This window comes from Gymnodraco acuticeps, unplaced genomic scaffold (assembly GCF_902827175.1).
Source record: "Gymnodraco acuticeps unplaced genomic scaffold, fGymAcu1.1, whole genome shotgun sequence".
In the NCBI taxonomy this organism is placed as follows: domain Eukaryota; kingdom Metazoa; phylum Chordata; class Actinopteri; order Perciformes; family Bathydraconidae; genus Gymnodraco; species Gymnodraco acuticeps.
The window spans coordinates 849,483-868,161 of NW_022990206.1; the positions used below are offsets into that span (position 1 = coordinate 849,483).

General features: G+C 39.8%; 1 protein-coding gene across 1 annotated transcript in view; it reads right to left on the minus strand.

Moving 5' to 3' along the window:
- Positions 1-11,680, minus strand: part of mdfi (MyoD family inhibitor) — a 30,451-nt gene extending 18,771 nt beyond the window's left edge. Inside the window, exons 1-2 of the mRNA XM_034218265.1 lie at positions 11,206-11,680; positions 9,586-9,781 (exon numbers count right to left, since the gene is read on the minus strand). Of these exons, the coding sequence (XP_034074156.1) occupies positions 9,586-9,730 (145 nt within the window). The 5' untranslated portion in view covers positions 9,731-9,781; positions 11,206-11,680. The remainder of the gene's footprint in view (positions 1-9,585; positions 9,782-11,205) is intronic.
- Positions 11,681-18,679: the final 6,999 nt, after the last annotated feature.

Consider the following 18,679-nt stretch of genomic DNA (forward strand, 5'->3'; position numbering starts at 1 on the left):
CCGGGCGCTGAAATGACCGCCCTTTGGGCATCAGATCTGACGACGCTGATTGGCTGAAATTATGTTTCGGCTGCATAGTTTACAGATAGCAACAGCAATTGGCTGCTGCTGCTCTGGCTGAGGGCTCCTTTCTTACCGCTCAGACGAGAGAGGGTAATGAATCTGATACACGCTGCGGCCAGGCAGGAAACATGTGACTTATCAGTAACTTTAGACATCGTAACACAATTTTAAACGAGATTTTATTGTAGATAATACATTTTACTGATACCAACTATATAATATTTACCTTGTTCATTAAAAATATATATCTTTTTTAAATATATATTTTTATTTATTTTTTATTTTTAATGACAATCAAACATGTGGGAAGAGGGGGGCAGCGCCCCTATGGGCCTGCCGCCACTATAAAACCATGCTCGTATCTACAACCTATAGAAATGCAAAACGGCGTCAGTTTAGACGTAATTCTGTCCTCCTGCTTACCGCATCATTTATGAGAAAACATTTCATAACATTAGCACAACATATTCGAGGTGGTTTTCAATAACATATCCGTATTTATTTATTTCTCCAAGTTATGTTTTTGTGTGCACTGAGGAGTCTCAAACAGGTGTTTGTTTAATCATTTTAAGATTGGCTTTAATCAATGTTTGAAAATGAATTCTTCATATATGATAAATGAGAGGTAACATTTTATTTATGGTATTATTTCCACATGTTTCTCTCCATTCTTCCTTCTCCTTCTCGTCTCTCCCGTTTTTGTGCTTAGTGCGTACGCATGGGTTAGAGTTTGCGTGGAGGACCACACATTTTCCCGTCAAGTTAGTATTTTATAAATCGCAAACATTGCGTAGAAACTGGCGTACGCCATCTTTTGAGCGTACGCACCGTTTATAAATGAGGCCCCTGGTGACCTAGAGGTTTAAGGTGGAGACATACCGAAATGCAGTTTGTTGCATCTTTTTTTAATACTTTCACAAGGCAACTACCAAATTGTTGCTAATATTAGTTCAACACAAACCAAGAACGGTACACTTCCTAATGGACAAGCACAAACTTTTAAGCACAGCATTAATTTACTTGCAAACCTCTTGTTCTTTGTTCAGATCGTGACTTTTTTATATAAATTCATAAAGCTCTGTGTGTCCAGCAAAAGTCCTTCAAAGGCCTGTTCTTCAAGGCAAAAGTATGATTAAAAGAGATATCTTTTATGTAAAAGCATTGCGCAAAACGCTTTATTCTTATTGAAAACAATTACAAAAAGCAGCCCCAAGCTGCTAAAACTCACTCCGTTTGATCAAGACCTTTCTAAAGAAACACTATCCATATTTTCTTAGAAAACAAAGTCAATCAAAGCTACTTGTATGAATCACTTGGTTATGTAAGGTGGTCTAACCTTGATGAAGAGAAACAGTGTTTTAAGCATTGGATGTTTCGTGTGTTTGCCTTCACTTTTTATATGTGTGTTTGTGTGTGTATATGAGGGCATTTTTGCGTGTAATGGGATCTCTGTGGGTGTGAAGTTGGAGGAGACGTAAACAGGACCTGAAAGGATAGGAAGCACTTCCTGCTTATCTGTTCTATTAGACGGTGGTACACAAACCCAACACATATACCTGTACACAAACATAAAACACATATTACCTTCCTATATGTATTACCAGTTCTCCACAAACACACACACACACACACACACACACACACACACACACACACACACACACACACACACACACACACACACACACACACACACACACACACACACACACACACACACACACACACACACACACACACACACCACACACACACACAGCTGTCTCTTGCATGTGGAAGCCATTTCTAAGGCCCATGTTGTATCCATTAGTTTCAATCAGTCAGCTTCAGATATGAAAGCCACTAGTGAGAACCGTTGCTCTCGACACTGCCAACATTTTGTCTAGTTTAGAGATATGAGTGTATTATAGGTTGTGTATGTCACTAGCAACTATATATGTCCATCTGTTATTACATCCATTCACCCATGCATCCTTATTTTACTTTCCTGTAATCACTTTGGATAACACTCAGCACTTATTTCAAGGAATATGGAAAAGACAATATATGTAGCTCCATTCATACTGTTTCCATATTCTTACATCTATAGTCTGTAAAGTCTTGCTTTTTTGAATATCTCTCTAAACATCACGTTAACCATAATCAGTAACCAACAAGCTTGTCAAAATCCATCAGTTAAAATCATCCATTGTTCTATGCAGCTGGTACCCATTTATAAATATTAAATATGGATAGAAAATATATATCAAAAGATGCTGGCAGGCAACATTTGACTTTAATGAGAGTTGGCAGGTTTTTGAGAATATTCAGATCAGTAATATAATTAAAACAAAAAGTGCTTTAGGTGGCATTTATGGGTTATACTCATCCTCTTCTCGTGCTGTTTTGGTCACATTCTCTGGAAGCTGCATTTGGGGGCAATTATGTCATTATCAAAGCCACACGAGAGCCCAACTTCAGCAAACCACAGGAAAGGAAAGGTCTTCTTCAGTGTAATAGCCATGCCACACAACAAATCAGTTTAAAAAGATCCCACAATTACTACATCTGAAATAATATATTTAGCTAAAATAGAAGGACAACAATAGTGTAAACGCCTTGGAAGTGTGACAAAGGTAGTAGTCAAATTTAAAGTAAGGGTACCAGAGTATTGCTGCCATGTTTGGAAAAGTCAAAGTTGATGATATTCAATAAATATGTCCATGAAGTATCAGAATATGTGTTTAACACCTCCACATTGTAATGACTATGTGATAATAATCTGTTTGGCTTAACCACTTGATAGTTGCATGTTATGAGTCCTTATTTAGACTCCTACTGCCGAGCACTATGGGTTAAATGAGTTTAGGTCTTGTGACTGCAGTCAATGTTTTTCCCCCTGTAAACGTTTAAAACCACGATTGTTGGAGCAAAACACAACCCCATCAAAACCCCTGGTGCCATCCAAGCAGGCCTTATACCAATTGTGTGTTGGCATCAGCATCAAACCGCTGAACCGCCCGACCTCAGAGACATTTCTGAGATCTGAGAAAGATGAGCCTCTAATTCGAATCAGACCAGAGCAATCAAGAGCCGCTGAGGAGAGCTGGCTGTGTGTTTACACGGGTGTGCATGTGTATTTGTTTGTGCATGCTTGCTTGTGTTCATGTATGTGCTTGTGTTCATGTGCGTGTTTGTCAGTTGGTGCTTGTACATGTTGTGTCAGTGACCCTGAAGGGCGATCCAAAAATAATTTCAGTCTTCTAGAAAACAAACTGTAAACTATTAAAACAAAAACATGTGGATACACACAGGCACACACACAAACACAGATACTCACACACACAGATCCATGCTATGCTAGCTGGCAAAGGATGTGACAAATCCTAGATCACCTGAAGGGGAGCACAACCTATTGTTCCTCTGGGTATGATCTCTGAGGGGGAGTGCTGAGCTGAGTTTACCTTCCGCCTTTCAAACTACCTCAACCTACGACTTCACTTGTACTTCTTTAGAGGCACAGATTTCTAATGTGCAAAGGAAAGAAGCTGGTCTCTTAGGTGTGTACATCCCTTTGGCAAAGACATACGGTACATATACACCCACCAGCCACAAACAGGGAAACAGGCATCTAAAATGATGAGTTAATCCAGTGAAACTTTCACCGTGTAGTGTGAATGTTAAGATGCAACTCTGTTTAATATTGTCAATGTCTCTGTGTTGTGTTTGATCATACTTGCAAGTAGGAACAATCAGTCAATTAGAAGAAACAACCTTTTGCTAATCAGTTAGTGATGAGTCACAAACTGATTTTAGATACCAACATATGAGAGTTAGGTGCTTTACTATGTTGTATATCGTATCTTAAATATTTATGTGAAAACTGTCTTGAGAAACATTTGATACAAAAAAGGTTTATGTATCAATATAAAATACAATATACATAATTGTATAATCATGAAAACAATGTTATATTTTCTATGTCTAGTATGTGTAATATACTCACTATTCAGTAATAAAAAACTTTAACTATATATCATGATAAAGCAAAAACCATAAATATATAAAAACACAAGTGCAATCTTTAGGTAAAAAATAAGTAGTTTATTTTACAATTCTCTAACATAATAGATTAAATAAGTGATCAATTAACCGTAAAAATACAATTAGCAAATCAATCTATAATACAAATGATTGTTACGGTTGCAGCAGTCACTTAGAAGCCCACTATTCAGGCACACAAATGGGTGCACGCCCTGCTGACTCATCTCTAAAAACATAAAGATAGAGATAAGAGTCGAGAGAATTGGAAAGAAGATGGCATGAGATGAGGTGAAGAGCAACGGAGCAGAATAATGTTCAGCAGAGCGCAGTTAGTGGAGACGATGCAGTAGCAGCTCTCAGGCCAGCAGTAATGACTGGAACTGATTGAAACCACACACAACCGCTGGAGTTCAGACCAAAACGAAGGAAAATACAAAGAAAATAACACATAACTAAAAAACCGTTTTCTATCTGTATTCCTCAACAAATACACACATCCGTACACACGCACACTCAAAGGAAAAGGAAAGAAGGGGCAATTGTTTATCTGCAATCCTGCCTAAAGCACACACACACACACACACACACACACACACACACACACACACACACACACACACACACACACACACACACACACACACACACACACACACACACACACACACACACACACACACACACAGAGTGCAGAGTACAGCGCTGGAATATGTCCAAAATCAGAGATTATAGCTGCTGAGAGAATGAAGCCGTGTAAGCTCATTAAAGACAAAAACTGTCTGCTGTTGAACAGGCTTAAGGGGAATTTAATTGTGTTACTTTGTCTCTGAGATTCCTCTGGTTCCACTGCTGTTTGCTCTACTGTTGCATTACACAGGGAGCCTAAATTAGGGACACCACTATCGCATAAACACAAACTCCTCTTTTTTTTGTTTACTGTCTCATCAAGATGTTAATCTGTGGGAAAAACACATTGCAAAAGACTGCTATATTGTTTCCATTTGTGTTCACTTCAATGGTAAATTTGTTTAATTAAAACATGTTGGAAATATTTTCCTTCTTTGTTTATAATTCAACAAGAATTGTGATGTAGTTAGCACTAAAAGCAGCAGAAAGGCAGAACTTAATATATCTTGATATCTGTGAATTTATCACTAGATATCTCATTATCAAGATATTTGACATTGCAAATAGCATATATTCTTCATGTTGTGCAGCCTACTGAATAAGTAAAACTTTCCCTTGGGGTACAATACAAATTGATCTTATCTCATTGCCCTGCTTTGATGGCAAGCCAATATCATAGGCCAACATTGAGTTATTAAAGTTATACATATTTGTTTAGTGTTCTCTTATATCTCTATTATTCTAATGCATCAATATTGGCCTGAAGGGCAGTATTGGTATGGATCTAGATACCATCTCTGTAGAGTTACACTGGAAGAGACAACAACCACATACTTGAAGAGTTAACCTTCATACCTGTCACTGAAGCAATAGGTGTACAGTAACAGGCCTCTGGCTCAAGTGTCTCAACAAGACAGACCGTTTGCTGGGTGGTTAGTACTATCAAATCATGCTGACACTTTCTGTCAATAGCAGAGAGAGAGAGCGAGAGAGAGCAGGCCACCAAAGCAGACGCAGCAACAGTTTCTCAGATGTTTGCGAGGTGGTAAAGTGAAAAAAAGAAGCACGCTCATTTGCGTAGCTCAAATATGCTGTAAAATGCCTCAAATTGCTCCTAGTTTATTTCTATCCCTGGGAGAAACCAAATTAGACACAAGCCCCGACAAACCTCAAGGACTAAAAAGGGACAAGTAGGCAAATAGCTGCATCTGCACGCTAGAGTGAAGAGCGAGAGAGAGATAGAGAGGGATAAAATGCATCTAGTTTAAACTGTAACACATAGGACATTTGTTATTTTTATTCATATATGCATTAGGAGGGCAGCAGGATAAACAAAGAGATCTAGCAATCATCTAAACCATGAAAACACATCAGTTTGGCACAACATTGACAGTAATGCTGAGCATATTATCTCAGGAATAAATAATGCCACTTCTAAAAGTAACATTGATTGATAACAGCTAAAAACAAAACATGTCAAACTTCTTGTCCGACGGCGGTCAACTTTAGGTTTTTGGAACATATCAATGATACCATAATCCCTGTTGACAGCTCTGCACTTTTGCTCCTTTACGCTAGCATTAGCTTGGCATACTAAAGGAATAAGGTGTTACACAAAGCCGAAATCTTGGCGGTCCTGATACAAAAATCCTGAGATAAATTTAAAAGACAGTATGATGTGCTTAGAAATGGTACAGAGATATTTTAACTACCAGCTGTCAGTCAATTGTGCTTTATTATTAAAGAGAAAATAACTGCAAGCTACCTGACTGTAATCGTCTTGATGGGGTCAGCTAATACTACATTGTTTATTTGGAGAAAGACTAACCACTATGTTTGTATTTCTGGGCAGAAAAACAACTCAGTCCACATTCAATAACAGTGGCTTTCTTTTTCTTGACTAAAACATTTTTAGGTGAGTGTTAAAAGTACAGACTAGTTTCCCATCCCGCATATTAACTAAACAACAGCCAAAATCTTCATTTTCTTTGGCCCGCTTGAAATTAAACATTAAAGAGCTGCAGCTGTCTTAAAACTGCTAACATGAACAAGCTCCAAATACACATTCTATAGTTCTAGACACAGATAATAATGGCATTCATAGAATCATAGCTCTGGTGATTTGAAAAGAAAGCAACTCTTGTACTGTATGCAATTGCAAGAGAAAAATACATTCTTCCTCAGCCCTAATGCAAAGAGTGACAGAAAGACAAAAGCAGGGAAGTGGGCAAAAAAAAGACGGCGGAAGAGAAAAAAATAGAGTGAGAGAGATGCCAGTGGTGAAAGAGAATGAGGGAATCAGCATGTGGCGGTACAGTGAGAGGCTACTATATAAACAGACAGCCTCATTGCATCTTCATGCCTGAGTGATAGCAACACTCACAACAGTGAGAGGCACACATCTGTCAACACACACACACACACACCACTGTTCAATGACCTTGTAACGACTGAAAAGAGCTTTATTCTTTAACAGCAGCAAATACGCCTCTTTAAATACGGGCTGACAACTAGGGCTAAAACTCAAACTGAACTCAGTTGGTGCATTGTGATTGGCCATCTCCCACGCTGATGCTGCCATTGTCATAAATAAAAGAAAGTATGGCCTCAAAAACTACATTTTAAGCATCAGCCAGGAAAAATGCTTTGTGTACTTTAAAAGATAAAGTTGAATGTCTATAAAACCTTCTCATAGCCTAAAAAGCTTCCTTTTGAGCATGGCATCATTATAATGTAGTCTCGTACGTGCCTATGCAAACTAACAACACCTATACTGTATATACGATTTGTAGGCGTGGTTCAACCAATTGGAAAAAATACAACAATCAGAACTTAATAGAAACTAAGTTAAATCTGTGCATGTCATCTTTTTATAGACTTCAGCTCCACAGCCACATTCATTAAAGTTAGCAGCAGTAAACGGGTGAAAGGTAGGACCTTTACTCAGATGTCCAAGTAGTTGTCATTCCTATTATAGAAATGACAACTCCTAGATTGGCATTCGTCTTTCATCAAAGTTAAAAACGTTAAGGTTGTCACCTCCTAAACATAGATTTAATGTCAAAGAAAAATGGTGTGGGTCTGATTGCTACTGATTGTTAGGGAATAATACACCCTTCCTGTCAGCATGAAAGTGACTAAATTAGCAACAGTCAAAATGTATGTGAAATAAAATGGCAAAACATAATTTAAATGTAGTATGGGCTGTTAAACTTTAAAGTAAACCATGAATAAAAAAATATGTTAAGCATCTTTACTAGCTAAGCATCTTTGACATACATAGTGCCATCTTGGAACAAGTTATCCATTTCTAAATATGGGCCAAATTGGCACAAGTTCAATTCAAGCTGAGTTAGATCTAAACCTGTGCCAGTTGTGTTGTTTCAAAGCGCTGCACACTGATGGGTGGGGGGTGCTGCACAGCGCTGAAAGCAGGGCCTTGTTGCCCTCAGTGGTAGCCTGACCAATCTTCTCCCCCCCCCCGACCTGGCTCACCTACCTACGCTCAGCCTACACACACAACACACACACAAATTATCCCTGTCGGCCAGAGAAGCAGCAACTTTTAGTGTGAGAAGCCACAGTTATACTTTGTGTTGGCTTCCTGAGCAACAAGTACAGGTAAAGTAAGCACAGCCCAGAGAACATGTTCAGGCACAAACCTTCAGTTAATAACTGTAAAACTCGTCGTTGAGGTATTATCATTAAATGTGATGCTGTACTGACACTCATCATGGTGCACCACAATGTGGCGGCAACAGAAATGTGCGTGTATTGATTATACTCACATTCATTAAAGTAATCATGCTAAACTGGGTTAAGACTTATCTTTAAAAAAACAAAACTAAGAAAGCCCCATCACCCTTTGCAGGTTTTGGTGGTTGGTTCCCATGGCAACATGCCACATAATTTTTTTGCACACTTCCCTTACTGTTTACCATACCCTAATTACGACGTTCATTCTGAACTACAGTCTGTGCTGTCTGTTTTTCTCAATGTGTTTTAGGAAACTTGAATCATTTTTGGCTTATCCTGGATGAGTCATTCAGGCACAATACTGTTCCCTCGTTCCCGCCCTGGTGTCAGTCAACCCTTACCATGACCAATCACACAAAGGCGTAGGGTCATGGGTTCATTCTCAAATTCCCAGGAGTCCCATTGCAGACTTTAAGCGTTCCACAGCGCTTAATTGGTCCTGACCCCTCAGATCATCCAAGGCGGCACACCCCCCACACTGAGCTATCAGCACGGTACACAACTGTTTTTATCTGTCAGTGAGAAGGCCTCTGACCTAATGAATCACCATGACATCCACCAAAAACACACAATGATTTTTGGGGGGATATAGATGGAATCATTTGAGTCAACCATTAATGATTAGTAATTACCAATCTGTAAAATGTTAAGCATAACAATGAGTCAAGGCTGTTCCAGTCTGGAAAACTAACATCAACCTTACTTTCTCAAAGGTGAATAAATTGTTCTGCTTTCTGGTAAGGAGGTCTACTATAGTTCCTAAAGAAAGGAAAAAGTGTTGCATCAAGACATATTCACACACAAGCCAAGCCTTTTAACATAATAAGGTTAAAATGTATTTTGCTTACTGGAGGGCTCTTTCTCTTTTAATCAACCTATGTTTTGAGGCAGCCACACAAAAAAACATAAAGGAGTTCTAATATCAAAGTGGGTTTGTTTGTTAGTTGTTACAAACATTGGCCCTATAAAAGACTTGTTTAGACCTATCACATAACTTCTGTGATTTTGTACTTTCTCCATTACAAGAACATACACCCAAACACATTAAAAGCTACATAACAGCATGCAAAGGTTGTTTGGTTTAAGTCTTTCCTGTTTTTGTAACTTTGTCCTTACCTGGGCGAGGACAGGGCGTTGGGTTCGGGGAGTTTGCTATCTCTGATGTCGTGGTCTTGTTTGAACTGGGTTGTGAAACTGGAGTGGGGTCCCCCTCATCTGGTGGCTCTGGGGAGATGGCAGGGGCCTTCCTCTCCTCATCCATGGGCGTAGGCCTGGCTCTTATGGGAGGAGGTGGAGGGGCCAAGGAGTGAGCCTGAATAAGATGAGAGATAGCCAAACATATAATTACAGAGGTGATCGCATGGGTCACATAAATTGAAAACCAAACAGCCTGATGCTTGCCATTGTTTTTTGTTGCTTATGGCCATGATTTAGTGAGAGGAAGGTGTAATCAGGCACAACTTGAACCAGCATGAATACCTTACAGCTATAAAAACCACTCAAGGAAGGCGCTGGCATGCTGCTTTCATGAAACACTGGCAACACAACGGATGTGCATAATAATAGCCTTCATAAAGTGTTTAAACTCTTTAAACTTGTGTTGTGGAAATAAAAAACAATATGGGTGTTTAGCCTATAACAACAAGAGATAAACACGCAAAGGTAACTCAAGTATGAAAAGTTAAATGATAATTATATCAAAAGAACAGACACACACAAAAGACAAAAAACTAAAATATGAAGAAGCAAAAAAAATTACTAAATAATTATATTTTTTGTAAAACTTCACTGCAAGTTATTTGGCATTTTTAACTATTTTATGACATACATTAATAGGCAATATTGAACATTTATTTTAGTGGTTCGATTTGATCTTAGACAAAACAGACTCATACCACTTTAATATTAACTTTAACTATAACTTTAATAGGATTTAATAGATTGACTATTATTGTCGACCCACGATTGCAGCAAACGTAAAGGTTGCTATAGCCTAAATGACGCATTCCTACCTGACTACCTTCATACCTGCCACATTACCTTTTATCAGTTCACCTGGGTTTTATCTGATATTCGAGAGGAGTCCAACAGACAGTCAGCCCCAATCCCCGGGCACCTTCTCAAACTCATCATTAACACGGGACAAATTGAGTGTGTCACGTGCCAACGTGTGTTTGGCGCGCGCCAGACCTGCAGAGCATCTCAGCTGGACAGCTGTTTGCGCGCTCCCGTGGTTCTGCTCGGCATTTGCTGGCCAGAACACTTTTGACAACCTATTAAATACGTTTTTGTGAAATCACTTGATAAGCTATGATTTACCAAATGCGTAAAATGTTTTACCCCAACTACAGTGGGCTTAGTTGTATACAAAAAAGTAAAAAGTGTAGGCTATAGAAGTTTCGGGAAAAGAGCAAAGATCGCACCACCCGCGTGAAAACACTGCCAAACGTCCAGCTTAAGTTAACTGTTAACAGGTTTTAAAAACAGTCTACCTTTCAAGATAAATATATGCTGAAATGTATAGTATTAACTGCCCTTACAGAAGTTACTGCCAGCTAACGGGCGTTTTCTGTTTACCTTTATTGCATGTCTGCGCCCTGCTTTCCCTAAACGAGTCCCTGCATGCTCAGACCGAGCTCAGCTTCAATGTAGCAATTCTTCTTCTGTCTAGATTCATACTTCAAAAAGTAAGTTTGATGTAGGTTACAACAACAGCACAGCACAACAACCCCGTACCTTCTCTCTGGCTTGGACGCGGTGCAGCAAAACGTTCGGCTAATTCATTCTCTGACCGACCAGGTGGACTTCTCGCCCTCCGCGACCTTTGCCGTACTCGTTGCCTCCACTCTTGTCACCTCACACGACCACCGGCTCTCTTTTCGACTCATGTAGGTAGCCCAACAACTCCCAAATTCAATGCATATTCCAGCAAAGATAAGTTTTCTCTCCGCCTCCAAAAGTGTGTCTCTCCGGCTCGCCCCGTCCTCCAGCAGACCAGATGTTGGGAAGTTTATGCGTCTCTGCAGGAAGCTCGCTGGGCCTTCTTTGTCTGCACTGCAGGGTTACTTTCAGTTGCTTTTCTGCAAAAAATGTCCAAGTCCACCACCGTCCAAGAGTTTAAACTACGTCCCGTGTAGGCTACTCGGTCTCTCCTCTTCATTACTCCCACTGAACTTGCCTAAGACTTCTGTGCTGCAGCTATTGGACAGGAAACTACAGTCAGCAGTGATTGTGCTTCCTCCAGGCTACAAACTAGTTGGGCTGAACTATACTGTCATATAATTACCCCCTTAACCCGAACCAGACACAGCAATAACACAGGGTAGCTTTCATCAGGAATTATGAGCCCAGAGACCATATGTTTTGTCATTAATAACAGAGTAAAAGTTTGTGAATATAACTTTTTATGTACAAGTTTCAACACTTTTACTCATTCAAAATTACTTGAATGCAGCATACCTGTTGTGCTCAGTTATTGTCACTATTTTTAGCACATTATGCTTTAATTTAATATGATATTCTGTAACATTCTGTTGAGTTATTACTGCTATATGTTTACTCTTTCAGATCTTAAATATAATACTGAAGGTGTTTCAATGGATGCTAAATTCTATTTTTGTCAGCCAATACAGTTTGTTCACCTTGGAGAAACTCTGAAAACTTACATTTTGAGAAACCAATTGCAGTTTCTGTATAGTAAGCAAGAACAATATCTAATTATTCTAATTATAGGCCATTTCCTGCCCAGTACACATACTCCAACATGAGTCGATCGAGACCTCTGTTCTTCAGGTGCAGGGTCACATGCTGTTATGATTCACTGTGGGAATTTCTTTGTGCAAGTGACCTCTTTAGGTGTCCCAGCAAAAGACTAAACAAGGTCTTGTCTCATGATTCATCCTCATAATACTAAGTGTGCACTCAAAAGCAATTACAATTAAGCCTACAAAGCACATCCCCACCTTAAACCCTTTTTGCTGTTGACAGCTGGCATTATTTTTTAAGCTTAGAAAATACAGTAATTTATTGTCAATCCAGAGATATTGAAACACAATTATTAGCCTTGCAAATCTCACTGAAAACATAATTGTTTATCAAAACTATAAACATGTTATCAAGTGTTGAATAAGTGAACTCATTTTATCGACTAACTAAATTAGCGTGTTACATAAATAAAGACTTTTAAAGAAAGAGGATAACGTCCCCTTTTATATAGTGATTTATAATATTTGAGTAATGCATCTCCTCTGATATCTGTAATCCAATTAATAAACAAACAAATAGGGTTGAGCCACGATAATTGAATTTACTGTGTGTATTTACATTGACGATCATACAAATATGAAATAAAATATGTGAGCTTGATGAAACCAGAATCTTTGTGAAACCGCTTAACCTTGGTTTAGCACTAAATCTATTGTAAATATATTGACTTTTGATAGTTCAAGCTCACTATTTTCATGAACAAGTTTAAGCTTCTTTAATTATATTCTCAGATGTTCTTGAATTACAAAGATGCACATACCTTTCAATGGACCTCATATTTATGTTTTAAGACTTTACACCAATAGTTATGCAGCAACGACACAGATTTTGAAATGAATGAATATCAGTCCAATAACACAAGTAGTCTTTGTTAGGTAGTGATTTTTTTTTACCATAAAATATACGAGTGTATTTAAATGTATGACAATACTGATCACAATAAGCCTAATATCTCTACCAGTATCGGATGTATTATTTTCGAAAAAACGTTCCAACAGACAATCCACTACTTCATCATTTTTTTTTGTCGTTACCCCACATTAGATTTTTCATCAACACACAAAGGTCCAGAGCTACTCTACAAATATCAATATAGAGTAACATGGAGAAACTGAACCCATACATCAAATGTAGAATAAATATATTAAACAATGCAATAAAACAACAGAACGAAATCACTTGAAAGAGAAAAAAATAACATTACAAGGTATATTTAATTAGACACATTCAAATTAAGCAGATTTTTGAGCTCAAAAATCAACCTCTTAGCATCTGCAAAAAAGGACGTCTAACCTTGTTTAATTTTATATTGAGAATATTCGTTACCTTTTAATATAACCTATAATAAAGTAGTAGGAATAATGGAAGTATTTATTGGGTCACTCATGATACAGAGGATTACAGCCAGCATGACAGACCAGCTCTGTCTGTCTGAGTCATGTTGACACCCGGAGGATGTTTCTGATGAGGGTTTTTATTGTGATTGATGTTTGGAGGCGTGGCAGGGTCTCAAGGTAATTCACAGCAGCAAATCTTCTGAGGCCTTTTCTGAGACAGGCTTCATTTTACTAACAACATGATAACCTCCTGTTCTATTTGTGTGCACAATCACTCATCTGAGACAGTCAGGCTTTGACACTGAACTATTTGTGGGATTTAGTGTGGGCTCAGCGTCTGTCTGGGCACGAAGGTCAGAGTCTGTGTGGAAGTGTCTCAGCAGGATTGCTTTTTTACTGTTTGTCTCCTTGTTTGTGAGAGAAATCTAGACATAGTGCAGTTTACTGGGGCCAGCTGGGTACTGCTGATCTGACAAAACTTGCTTTAGGATCCAAATATTTTTATAACACATATTCCATATAGATGAAGAGGCTGACGCAGTAACACCAATGGATGATTTTAACAAAGTCTGCCACTGACAGGAAGTGGGATAACAACCAATACAGCATTTCAAAGTCTCTTTGAGTTAATTCATATCAACACATTTCAAATAGTTGCCCTCCCTGCTGTTTTACATGCATAACTTAACAGGATGGGACAAAGCATCCAAATTGTATCACATTTAAATTCCCCCTCCCCCATTTCAACTTATTCACAGGATCACAATGTGTTAATGAGGCAAATTCTTATCTTTTATCTGATATCATCACATCAGCTAAAAACGATACCGTACAATTATGGAGTAATAAAAGCAGAGATCCCACTTAAATAAACCAAATACAAGCTTCAAAGACCCTGAAGACTGTTGACATTACACTGTGGCTACATTAAAGCCTTGTCTGTTTTACAAGATTGAGTCCCCCCACCTATTCCAGCACTGCACAATGAGAGTGGAGACATAGTCTTGTCATCAGCTTCCTGAAACACTCATGCTCTCTATCCTCTTCCGTTTGTGACTATGCCTCAACCTTTCAACGAGACCACAATGATACAGTCACATAGCTCCCATTTATTTCGCTTGGTATTTACATAATAACTTAAACACTAGCTATTAACAGGTACTTAAATGTTATTTAATCAACAAGTATTCATGATTTTATAAACTCATTTTTCACAGAGTAGTTTAGCAGGTTGCCTTTGTTCTGGTTCTACAGTAATTGGCAGCTTCCTGTGGAGGTGAACGAGGGCTCTTTGGACTGTCCAGGGTCTGTAGCACCAGGCAGATTAATATGGCAGTGTCCCTCCACATTTCTCACCATCAAAGCAGCTTCAGTTAATGAACCAGGAGCAGCACACAGGCACATACACAATAATATTTGTAGTGCGTCCAGATAAACATAAATATCTTGTCCCTGATCCTGAACCGTTATAACTGTCCTTTGAAGGAACAGTTTCATATTTTGGGTTAAGTTTGAGTTACATGAGGAGATATTTACCTCTCACATGTCAGTACAGTGCATGTCAATAAGGGTAACAAAATCCACCTGTAAGCACATCTCAAGCTTATATAAAATAAAATGTGTTTCCTAATTTGTTTAACACTTACTTATGTAAACTATGTAAACATTACAGTTCAATGTTTTACGGTTACCAGGCTATATTTAGGCCAGCATGATTTGCCAGGTAACAGCCCTTTTTTATGGTTGTTGAATTTGTGTTACCCCATGTTTCTTAATGCTAAGCTAAGTTAATTAGCTTCTGGCTCCTGAACTTACCTATTAACTTACAGGACATCACAAAATTAATATTTTGGCAAGTAAGCTATTATGTGTAGTATCATATGATATTGCTCCAAATGATCATGAAAAAAGGAGTCTACACTTCGAATACTTACCTTGCAAATATTGTTGAAGGTCCATTATGATACAGGGAGCATCATAATATGCACTTTATTTGAGATTACTTGCATGTTTACATATTTTACTTTCAGTTTCATTTGTTTTGTTTACAGCACTTAAGTTTCAACTCTAGCTAGAAAGGTCTGAGGCTTCAGAGGCCTTCCAGTTAGCTGAGACACAGCAGAGAGAGAGCTTCTCCAGCTCACCAGCACTGGAGGACTGAGCGTAGAGCCCCACTGCTCCAGGACTTCTGAGCAGAATGCATTAGATGCCACATCCAGACCCTATACCCAGCGTCAGATCAGCGGACATGCTGGGACAGAGGAAATGTAGAGATTGGGAGAGAGTACAGTGTATGTGTAGGTGTGTGTTCACAAGGGAATTAAACTGGAGCCACACACACACAGAGAATATCTGCTGAGACCATCAGATTATTATTCTAAACTTTTGACGTTGATTGTTTCAGTAGTTTTGAACAGTTTGGTTGTTACTCGGAGATTGAGCAAGAGAGAGACAGAGAGAGAGAGAGAGGTAGAGGTAGAGAGAGAGAGAGGTAGGTAGAGAGAGAGAGGTAGGTAGAGAGAGAGAGGTAGGTAGAGAGAGGTTTGGAGAGGAGTCGAAGGTAGAGAGAGAGAGTAGAGGAGGTAGAGAGGTAGATTAGAGAGGAGCGGTTAGAGCGAGGTAGGGTAGAGAGAGAGATAGAGAGCGGCGGTCGCTAGAGCGTTAGAGGGCGAGAGAAGGTTCAGAGAGAGAGAGGAGCGAGAGGTCGCGAGCGAGGAGAGCGAGCCGAGGCGAGCGCGAGGTAGAGCGCGAGGTCGGCGAGAGGGTAGGGTTAGAGGAGGGAGTGCCTCGTAAGCGAGCGCGGGTCAGCGCCGCGCAGCGGCTCTAGAGAGAGGTCGCTGCGCGAGGAGAGCGAGTAGGGTAGTAGAGCGAGTAGGAGTCGAGGAGAGAGCGGTCGCGCTCTGGAGGAGAGGTAGGAGGCGTCGAGCGGTAGCGCGGTCGAGAGCGCGTCGACGGCGCGGTAGCGAGCCGGCGTATAGAGAGAGAGACGCAGCGGTAGAGGAGGAGGTGAGGAGACCGCAGAGCGGATCGAGAGACGCGGCGGCGGGTCGCAGCGGACCAGAGAGAGGAGTCCGAGAGAGAGGAGCGCAGCTCGCCGGACGCGGGAGGAGAGGCCAGGGGCGGAGGAGAGAGCGAGGAGACGGAGAGAGAGAGAGAGAGAGAGATGAAAATGAAAATGTGGTTCCAATCACTCACAAAGATGCTTTTGTTCTGTAGCTGGGGCCCTCTCTCTCTCACACTCTCTCTCTCACACTCTCTCACACTCTCTCACACACTCTCTCATTCTCTTTCTCTGGAGTTTCATCCACTTTCTCATCTGAACTCTCTGAGGAGGATCCTGGGAAGAAAAAGCTACCTGAGAGACACTCACTAATTGGAGGCTTTAGTTATTGCCATAAAAAAGTCATAAAAAAATCCTGGTTTAGTATGTCGTTAAAAAAAGTAATAAATAAAGTTATTGTACTTCATAAAAAAGTCCATAGCATTGTATTTGATAGAAGAGTGAACAGTCGAGTATGTTTTAAAAAACGTTATATTATATCATGCCATGAACATGCCATAAAAAAAGTCAAAGTATAGTATGCCATAACAATGTATTTTAAAAACGAAATAGTGTATTATGTCATAACAAACATATTAATACATTTGGGCCAAAAAACATGCATTATAAGTCTATTACACCCGCCCACATTAGCTTTGGTAATCAATACCAATAGAAACTCTGATATTATTGTGACAGTAAACACTAACATCTTTTTTTACCTCTTTTTTCAATTTAAGCACCTTTGAAAGTCAGCTTTAGACTGGTAAGTTTAAATCGTTTTATTTTGACTGTAAGCAATGCATACTGATAATTTCCTGATATTTTGAGGGCGGCCATTTCAAATATTCTCCCCTGTTTACATAGAGTTTGACAACCCCTGCATTAGACTGAATAATCAGATCCATGTGGATGCATGCAGCGGCAGATCATCAGTATGTTGTTTTGAGTATTAAGTCAACACACTGGAGGACTGCCCACTCCCTCAGCCACAGACAGGAGGGGAAGACGGGTGAGGGGGATGACAGTGAGAGAGATGTTAGCATGGCGCTCAGTACATTTATTTTGTGACTCACAGGGTCTGCCTGGACCTCAGTGCTCACTATGCGTCTGGGACTAACAGCCATCCATACAGTATACCCAATCAGAGACACATACACACACATTAAGTCCTGCAAGTGTATCCAGGTTTGCACAATACACACACTCCTGTGCGCACACCTATTGCTCACTTTGTCCAGATGGGCATTAAGAAATATATTCAGTGCTCAATGCCAAACACTACTGTGCCACGCCAAGAATAACCTCTTTGTGTGTTGCTCTGCACCCTGGCTCACCTTGCACAAGTATATAGTTCTGAGTTTCTGCTTAGTATTCATGATGTGTGCATGCCAGTGAGTGTGTTTCTGTATGCGTGTGCATTTGTCACTGTAATAAGCTTATATGGGGTCTCTCCCAAAACCAAATGTCACAGGGATTTAAGCGTCAAGAGCGAGTTTCCTCCCAGCTGACTAACAGAGAAGTTCACTAAAAGCACAAGATTAAACAAAGTCTCAACTTGCCAAATAACATCCAGCCAGTTTCCATTTTTTCTCCCTGTGGCAACACATCCACCATGCAGCGCACATGCAGCTTTAAAGATAAGCTGTAGGGCATGTGAAGTAGAGAGACAGTATGGGAGAGAAGGAAAGATGATGGGTGAGTGAAAAAGAAGTCTCACAAAACTAGACTGTATGATATTCAGTGATTTTCAACCACCTGCATTTATGTTACTCCCTCCATCCCAAACTCTACAGGTTGGTTCTGCACTCTCTGGCCCACCCTGTTGGTCGGACCCTGTCAGTGGACCACAGTGCTGTTTGTTGCTGGGTTTGTGTTTATGAGATGCTGCTTGTGTTGTCCGGTTTGTTTACTCCTCCTGGTGGCCACTCTCTGCATCACAACACATGCTGACCTCTCTGAAGGCCTTGCATGACTTACACAGGCTGCCTGGAAATGTTTCTGTTAGAGCAGCAGTTTGTCATGTAATGAGGGTCACATTTCAGAGAGGATCGATTAACTATTATAC